At 41.0% G+C, this 8,156-nt stretch overlaps 1 protein-coding gene across 1 annotated transcript in view; it reads left to right on the top strand.

Annotated features, from left to right (window-relative positions):
• LOC138041246 (uncharacterized) overlaps positions 1–7,869 on the top strand; it is an 11,745-nt gene extending 3,876 nt beyond the window's left edge. Inside the window, exons 3-8 of the mRNA XM_068887020.1 lie at positions 1–300; positions 875–1,094; positions 2,350–2,608; positions 3,428–3,599; positions 4,262–4,479; positions 5,201–7,869. The exon at positions 1–300 is cut by the window's left edge and continues 48 nt beyond it. Of these exons, the coding sequence (XP_068743121.1) occupies positions 1–300; positions 875–1,094; positions 2,350–2,608; positions 3,428–3,599; positions 4,262–4,479; positions 5,201–5,551 (1,520 nt within the window). The 3' untranslated portion in view covers positions 5,552–7,869. The remainder of the gene's footprint in view (positions 301–874; positions 1,095–2,349; positions 2,609–3,427; positions 3,600–4,261; positions 4,480–5,200) is intronic.
• Positions 7,870–8,156: the final 287 nt, after the last annotated feature.

The following is an 8,156-nucleotide window of genomic DNA, read 5'->3' as shown; positions in this document are numbered from 1 at the left end:
TAGGCACTGTTGACAGCCCGCTTCGATTGGAAAGAAGTACTTCAGTAGTCACTAAATCGCCAGCACTGAATTCAAGCGTAATCGAGACAGCCGAAGCTAAAGACATCGCACAGAAATCAAAGGGAAGTGTTGAAGAGAGCAAGAGAGATGTTGGCCGCGAGGAAATCTTGGCTGATAACGGCAACAAAAGGGAAAAAAGAAAAAACAAGGATAAAAAAAGCGTCGGAGAGGAAAGAAACGACAAGCCAAATGTCAGAAATATCAGACCACGGAAAACACCAGTCCATTCAAGAGAAACGGGTAAGGAAAGTAGTTTTTCTTCTGAAGGCGTTCTATGTCCTAATTTTCATCCGGCAGCAAATATGAGTTCACTTATATAAGTGTGGTTTAACCGTGGTCCTTTCAATAGTATGCGTTTCTATCTACATAGCACGTGGTGCCCGATGTCGATATTCTGTCCTACCTCCCAACTGGAGGTGTAATCTACCGTGTTGTGTCTAAAGGCCTGGCCAAACGCTCGCAACATTTCAACAAAACATCTTGCAACATTGTTGGGTTGGGCACAACATGTTGGATACGTTTGGTCACCCTGTTGCGATATGTTGCAACACGTCGGATGACGTTGGATTAAATTTGAAAACGGTCAAATTTTTCGTGCAACATTTTGGGTGTTGTATGATGTTGTACTCGTGTGGCCACGTTCACGCAACATTGTTGGACTAGAGCATGAGCGCTAGGTCCACTTGTGGCATGCCAGGGGCCTGGGGCACATAAACATCCACATGTTGCGTTGAAAATGTTGAAAATGTTGCGTGCGTTTGGGCAGCCCGTTCAACACATGTCGCGACATCATTGAAATTATGTATCCGAATAGAACTGAAATGGCCATCTGGTACCTACGGCCTTCCAAAGTCCGTGGATGGTTGTCCGTCAGCAGATGGGTTTGAATGGAAGACTGGGTACAGGTTTCACGATACAGAGGACGATGGGACAGAAAATCAGCATTCTGACAGCTTCCACCTGGCGGGTGAATTCAGTGATGTGGGAATAAGACATGAATTTTGCATCAAAACTAGTGAAGATGGCGGAGGAAGGTGAGCTGCAGAAGTAATGCAATGTTGTTCAGGAAATGTCACAAACACTAACAAAGTTTCCAAACTCACAAAGTGGGAATACGCCTTTAAATTAGTTAGGCATTCAAAGAAAATTTTCCTGCACGTACCCGCTATGTCGTGCAAATATAAGGCACGTCTTTTTTCTCTTATTTTCTGACTTGAGCCCAAAAGATGCCTTACCCAAACGCACGCCTTCTCCCACAGTAAAAGTGACAGAGCTGACAAACTTTAACAAATTTATTTGTTTCTTGCATCACTGAGTCGAAAGCGACACCTTTGTTTGTGCGTAAAACGGAATGTAGCAAGAGACAACGTTCGGCTACAAGAACTTGACCGAGGTTTTTCGATATGTATACAGGGCGACAAATGTTGACAATAAATTAATCTTTAATCCACGCTCCAAAATGTCTTCTTGATTCTTTCAAGATGGACTAAACTGAGAGTGACTAGGAAGTAGCTTGTCACTCAGTGTGGTTACGTGACATTGTCCAAACAAGGCGTCTCTCTGGAAGAAAGAAAAGAAAGAGAGCTCAGATTCCAGGACTGGTTGAGTTCGGACAGCGTTTTTGAAAGGCGAGTTAAGGTCGCTCCCTAGAGTTTACTACAGGGCAGGAGTTACAAAAGGAAACCTAGTTTACTTCTCTTTAGATTTTCCTTGTAGATATTTACCAGTATATTATAACCGATATAATAAGGCTTATTTTTTTGGTGTCAATTTTTGGGTTATGGCCGTTGCCATGGCAACATCACATCTAATAACAGGCGGATATGTTCTTATTTTTTACCTAAACTTCTTATATTTATACTTTTCTTCGGTGAATTTTTTTATTCTTTCCCACATTATGGAAATGATATTGCCTGACATTTTGAAGTTGTAAAAAGTCAAGGTCGTTCAGACGATTTTGCCAATATTCTGCAATTTGTCATTTTTCAAAATATATTGGATTAGCTCTGACAGATTTTAACAAATTTCGGGTATTTGATAGGAACTGTATGTGGTTAGAACTGAGCCAATTTTCTAAAACTTTTACCGAAGGCAACGTGAGAAAATTAGCAGTTAAGTTTACAGATTTGGTCTCGCTGACGTCACAAAAATCAGAAAAACACGCGAGATTCAGGCTTTACGCGCCATACTAGTGCCCAGCTTGCGCGCGGCTGTTAAACTCTTGGGATGCAGACCCTAAGAAGTGATAATAAACTTACACGTGATAGATTATGATGTACTCTTCTCCAGGTGGCCAGATGGTAAATACTGCATTTACAAGAAAGGCTTAGACTGTCCCTCTGGTCTTGAAGAAGGTTTCGTCATTTGGGATGACGAAAATAAAGACAATAAGAACTCCAAAAGGGGAGAGTTGCCTGAAGGACTTTTCAACGAAGACACAAAGATCTTCTTTTGCTGCAGCACGTCCGGATCTTCCGGGAAAGAAATCACTTTGCCTAATAAATCTCCATTCTTGCTGTTTGCATACGAGTCTATACTCTGTCAGAAGGTGATTAACATTGGCACATCTTTATTCAATATACATTACTCAGAAAACAGTCCTAAGAAAATACGCGCGCTGATTGGTTAAAAATCGTGTTTCTATAACTCGATGGAGACACAGAACTAGCACGAGCACAGAAATTTTACATTTTGATAATTAGAGTAAACAAATTGTTTTCCTTTTTCTACGGCTCGTGTTTCCACGGCATTTCTTGTTCTCCCAAACTTTCACTCGTGTTTCTATAACTCGATAGAAACACGGTACATGTTTTCTATTTCTTAAATAAGTAGGTAGTAAGGGCTTAAAAGTCGAAAAGCAAGACTTCCTCCCGGTGGGGCTCCAACTTGCGACCTTAGGGCACACATTTCTTAAGCACCCACGGTAGCACATAAAGGGGAACTGCTTTATACAGGAGCTAGTGTTTCTAACGACTTAGTCGCATGGATCGTTATTAGATTATCACCTGTTTCTACTGGGTTTGCAAATGTTTCTTGTCACAACGGACAAACAATAAAAATACCCATAACTAATAACTATAAGAAAACGAAAGAGATCACAGGCTATGGACGTTAGTGATCCACCTTGTGAGACGAGCGTTTTTAAAGGCGTTTTTAAACGAGATTTAAATTGAAATGTCCATCGTTTGCAACTGACAAGGTTTTGAGTGTTGCCGCGTTGGGGCTAACAATGCACTACATCCTTTTTGCCATAATGACATAGCATCCGCGGAATGGATTCCGTCGGAAGTGTCGAAACAACGTTTAATCTTTTCCTGAAGAATTACAACAGTATTACTCACTTAAAAATACATTTTCTTTCTTTTAGGTGAAAGGCATGAATGTTATCACAGAGTTCATCAAGTTTGATGATGAGGATAGGGGAAATATAGATTACGAAGGAGGTGAATACCCATACGGTATTCACCGAGACGAGAAGGACCACATGTTCTTTCTCTGTTATTACACGCCAAATAACAAAAATAGGACTGTCGTGCCAGGTAAGCTCAGGCCTAGAAGGTTATTGCCTTTCAGATGATTATTGAGTTTTACTCTGCTCCTAAACAAGTGAGAAGTACAAGGAAATCCAAACGCATTTTCAATTCTTTGGACGAGCAATGGAACTTGTGAAATAAGCATCCTTATAGACTGTGCAAGAGTTGAACCAATGACCTTAAGATAGAGCGGTTTTCAATTGAGTGTCGAAAGTAATTAGCGAATTGCTTTGGTTTTGTATTACTTCACTCGGTGATTGGTTCAAAGTTCTCGCACCACTTTTTCAACCAATCACAAGTGAAACCCAAACCAATCGTGGCTCGGGCGTGCACATTTTCCCGCGCTTTGTGTCGGCTACGTGTAATTACTTCGAGTTTTGATTGGTTTACTGGATTGCCTCGGTCCTTTTACTTTGGTTTTGGTTTTACGACACTCGATTGAAACTCGCCCTATCGAGTTCGGGTGCTTAACCATTGAGCTATAACGTCGCTATAGGAGACACGGATAGTTGCAGATATCCTGTACCCTGCTGTACCTAAAAGTTTTCATTCAAACAGTTATTTCAAAGGAGATAATGGAATTTTAAAGCTCCTAAAGGCCGCATTTTATATTTCTGATAAGGAAAACTCTCGATCTCTTCTATGTTCTTCTCTTTTCTCCTTTTCAGTCCCTAAAGGTAAAGCCACTTCTACGAAATATGTTGTAAAAGCTAAAGTTAAACAGCAAAAGAATGCGAAGCAGGACAAACAAGTTGATAAACTAGAAGAACTTGAAAAACTGCGAAATTCAGAGAAAATGATGGATGAATTCCTGGCCAGCACTGCTCCACACAACAAAGAAACAAATAAAAATGAGAGAACAAAGACCATCATTAAAACAATTAGGGTGAGTCGCAGTAACATATACTGAATAAATTGCGGCTCGATTTCATGATTAGCGTATGCGTAAATAATGATTGTCTGGTTATTAAATTCTCTGTTTAATCGATCATATCAGATTGATGGATCGTTTAGTTGGTAACTTGACTGGTCAACTGAATGAATGAATGAATGAATGAATGAATGAATGAATGTATGAATGAATGAATGAATGAGTGACTGGCTAACTGGCTGCCTGGCTGACTGACTGAATGAATGAGTGAGTGATTGACTGAGTGACTGTGTGACTGGGTGCCTGACTAACTTACTGCCTGACCGAATGAGTGACTAAACTGAATGACTGAATGAGTGAGTCACTGGCTGGCTGACTCACTTACTGACCGACTGTTTTTAGGATTCGGTTTTCGGGTATCCGGACGACCAAGGCTCTGGTACATGTATTCGCTATTTTCACCAATCCCATAGTACAGCTCATTTTGAGGGGTTATTTGCATTAAAACAATGGATATCCAGTTCACTAAACCATGATACAGTCCCAAGAGTAAGTAACTTGTATTGTTTTTATGTAAATAACCCCACAAAACGTATTGCATTATGGGATGGGGGAAATAGTGAATGTGGAACAGACTAAAGCTAAAACGCTAGAATTTTATATCGAAAACTGGAATGCCGTAAAAAAACGCTGCAACAAGAAATGTTAACCACGAGTTTCTTCCCTTCGCTTTCAGGTTCCAGAACATGAGAATACAACCTCGATTGTGGTGACAACAGCTGGCATTGTGCTGGGAATCGTCATCTTAGGAGTTGTTGTGGGCGTTGTAGTGATAAAACATGTCCGTACAAATCAAGAAGGAATCAAGATGGATTCACTTGACGAACAAACTTACACGGCTTCCATTTCCTCACAGAGAGGTAGCTTTACTACTTCAGAAGATGAAGTAGAACTTACGGAAGCTGATTTTGAAGATGAACTTGTTGAGGATCAGTATTTACCTTCCGATTCTGAGCTCAAGTCAGGCCTAGAACTCATGTTTCTTAAACAGCAAAGACATTATTGGACAAGAAAAAAGAATCCTTGACAGTTAAAAAAGCTGTCGAGGGGCAAAATTTTCACCTTTCGGTAAGATGTGTCTGTAAGCTGTCCGATGTTCTTGCCCTGTTCCTCCCCATTCAAGCTGCAACCGAAAAGCTGGGAGAAATGGGAATGATAAACTAAAGGATTTTTCGTGGAAGTAGTGTGGGAGCAAAACTGAGTGACAAGTTGCACGCAACTTGTGTGTCCTTGTGTGGACCCATTTACATTAGTAGGGCTAACGCTCAGATCAGGAACCCATCCTTGCACATGGGTCACATGGTTCATACCGAGCACTCCACATTACACTCTAATCAGTTAAGTTTGTTCAAATATAAGCGCTACACGGCCAACGTTTGCAAAAACGTAATCCTTCCTTGTACTTGTACATGTTCATTGCCGTGACTTTAAACATCTTCAGTTCCCACGGCCTGCTACCGTCTGACCTTGTAGCTCAGTCGGTAGAGCAGCGGTGATCTAACCCGAACGTCGTGGGTTCAGTTCCCACCCTCATTAGACTTTTTCTCTGTCCTTGTTTGGGCCCATTTCCATTAGTAGGGCTAACTATCACATGGTTTATATGGGGTAGAATCTCTTAAAGGGAATCTCTCCTCTTACTACAGAATAAGCTTAAGTCGAGGGAACAAAATGCTCGCAAACAAATTTGCTCGAATGTTTTCAAAACTGAGGAGTGTTTGTATTAGCCTGACAATTGAATTTTACAATCGCTTGTTTTCACTTTCAAATTTCCTGGGCACGAAAATGTTAAGCCGCAATTGTGACCTTTTACGGTTGCCCTAAATTGTTCTGGCAAAACCAGCTTTTGCTAGTAGGATAACAGTGGGGCAACCGTAACACGTCACAATTATTCAAGGTGGCGGCCGCCCGTGAAATTTCAAAACAAAATAGGTAATTCTAAGACTCCCAGTTCACATGGATCCGGACAAAATTGTGCATGGACAAAAACTTGCACGGTTCTTCCTTGCGTTCACACGGGGCCGGTGGAACTGGACCAATATTTGAACGACTATGTGTGCAAGTTTGGGACCTGAAAAAAGCAGGTCAACTTTTTGACCGGCCCCCGTGTTCCACTATGCGTACGGACTCGTGAAAACACCTGAACCGTGCAAGGTTTTGCACGGTTAGCGTGGGTAAGGTATGGAATCTACTTATGTTTTTTGGTTGCTGAGCAAAAATGTTTCAAGGTCGCAATTTCTTACTTCATGAAGTTTCATTTCCCTCTGTTTATAATCAAATTTGACAAAAACCAAAAGCACGATACTTTTTAGTTTGCTTAGAAATCTGTCTTTGTTGAGAGTTAAAAAAAGCCTTTCAAATGCCTCGACTGGTCTCAAAATTTGCATGGACCTATGTAAACACCACTGCGATCTGTAGGGAGGCAGTGTGGCCCAGTGGTTAGGGCGCTTGCCTTGAGATCCGGAGATCCCGGGTTCAAGACCCGCTCTGACCACTCGTTGAATTTGATCCTGGTAGTCCCTGGTTCAACTTCCCAGCTGCACTTGTAAACAGCCGACTGGTTTGCCTCCTTCCAGTCGGCATTCTTAACAGTTGTTGTTGTTGTTCTGTTCCGTCATTTCGTTGTGTTTCATTGGCCCTGAAAAGCCCCTATGGGGAGCGGTCAATTAAGTATGTATTGTATTGTAACAAACTTTGCACTGTTCCATGTAAACAGGAGGTCCAGGTACAAAATTCTTCCGTGCAAAAATTTATCCGGACCCGTGTAAATGTAGCCTAAAACTCATTTATTTCGGATGCAAACGCTTTCTTTGAAAAAAAATTAAACACATTTGATTGTATTTCCATTTATTTAAACTTGAAGTGGAGGTTCCCTTTAAAAGAAAGCCTATACTTCCTGTTATGTATATTGTAACGTGTGCCACAGTCGCACCTCTTATGCATGCTACATGGGTAGTACACATATGAGAGATCATCCATTGGTTGTAATCCATCAAAGCTTCGTTTGGAAAACCATTACTAACGACGCTACATTTACAGAGCGCAAAATCTGTATAAATATGACCTTGCATGAGTTTTCAACACTGGGTGGAAGAATCGCCAAACTTCTTATCGTGCAATCGTGCAAAGGGCACGCGAAACGAGGTTGCGGTTGACACTTGTCCAGTACTCAAGACGTCAACTTCAGTTCCCATCGGTTTTGCAGCTTACTGTTTGCAACCACATTTTTCGTCGGAAGAAGTAACGATGTAGCTGTTGTGGCTTGTAGAAATGATAAAGACCAAATAAGATAGTCATATTTCTTGTTTAATATGAGTTTTTTTCATGTTCAAACTAGTCAACGTTTTATAATTATAAGACTACGATTGATTTCAGTAATTCCTTTGATTTTCGTAACGGTTGTGTGGTACTTTGTGTCAGACTGTCCGACTCATCAATTCGATTGGTAAATTTTGAATATAAGCATGGAACACGTGTTACCCATTATTGACGCAAAGGATGGAAGAGCTCGCCCAATCTCTAAACAGGTGGATAAACAAAATTGTGTCAGTAAATATTTGACTGACTCCGGAAGGAACATGGAATGAAAGTTAGGAAGAACATCACAGTTAGATATTAGCAAAAGTAAGCGGTTG

The sequence above is a fragment of the Montipora capricornis genome, chromosome 3 (assembly GCF_036669925.1).
Source record: "Montipora capricornis isolate CH-2021 chromosome 3, ASM3666992v2, whole genome shotgun sequence".
Classification (NCBI taxonomy): Eukaryota; Metazoa; Cnidaria; class Anthozoa; order Scleractinia; family Acroporidae; genus Montipora; species Montipora capricornis.
This window is presented reverse-complemented; position numbering and strand designations above follow the sequence as displayed.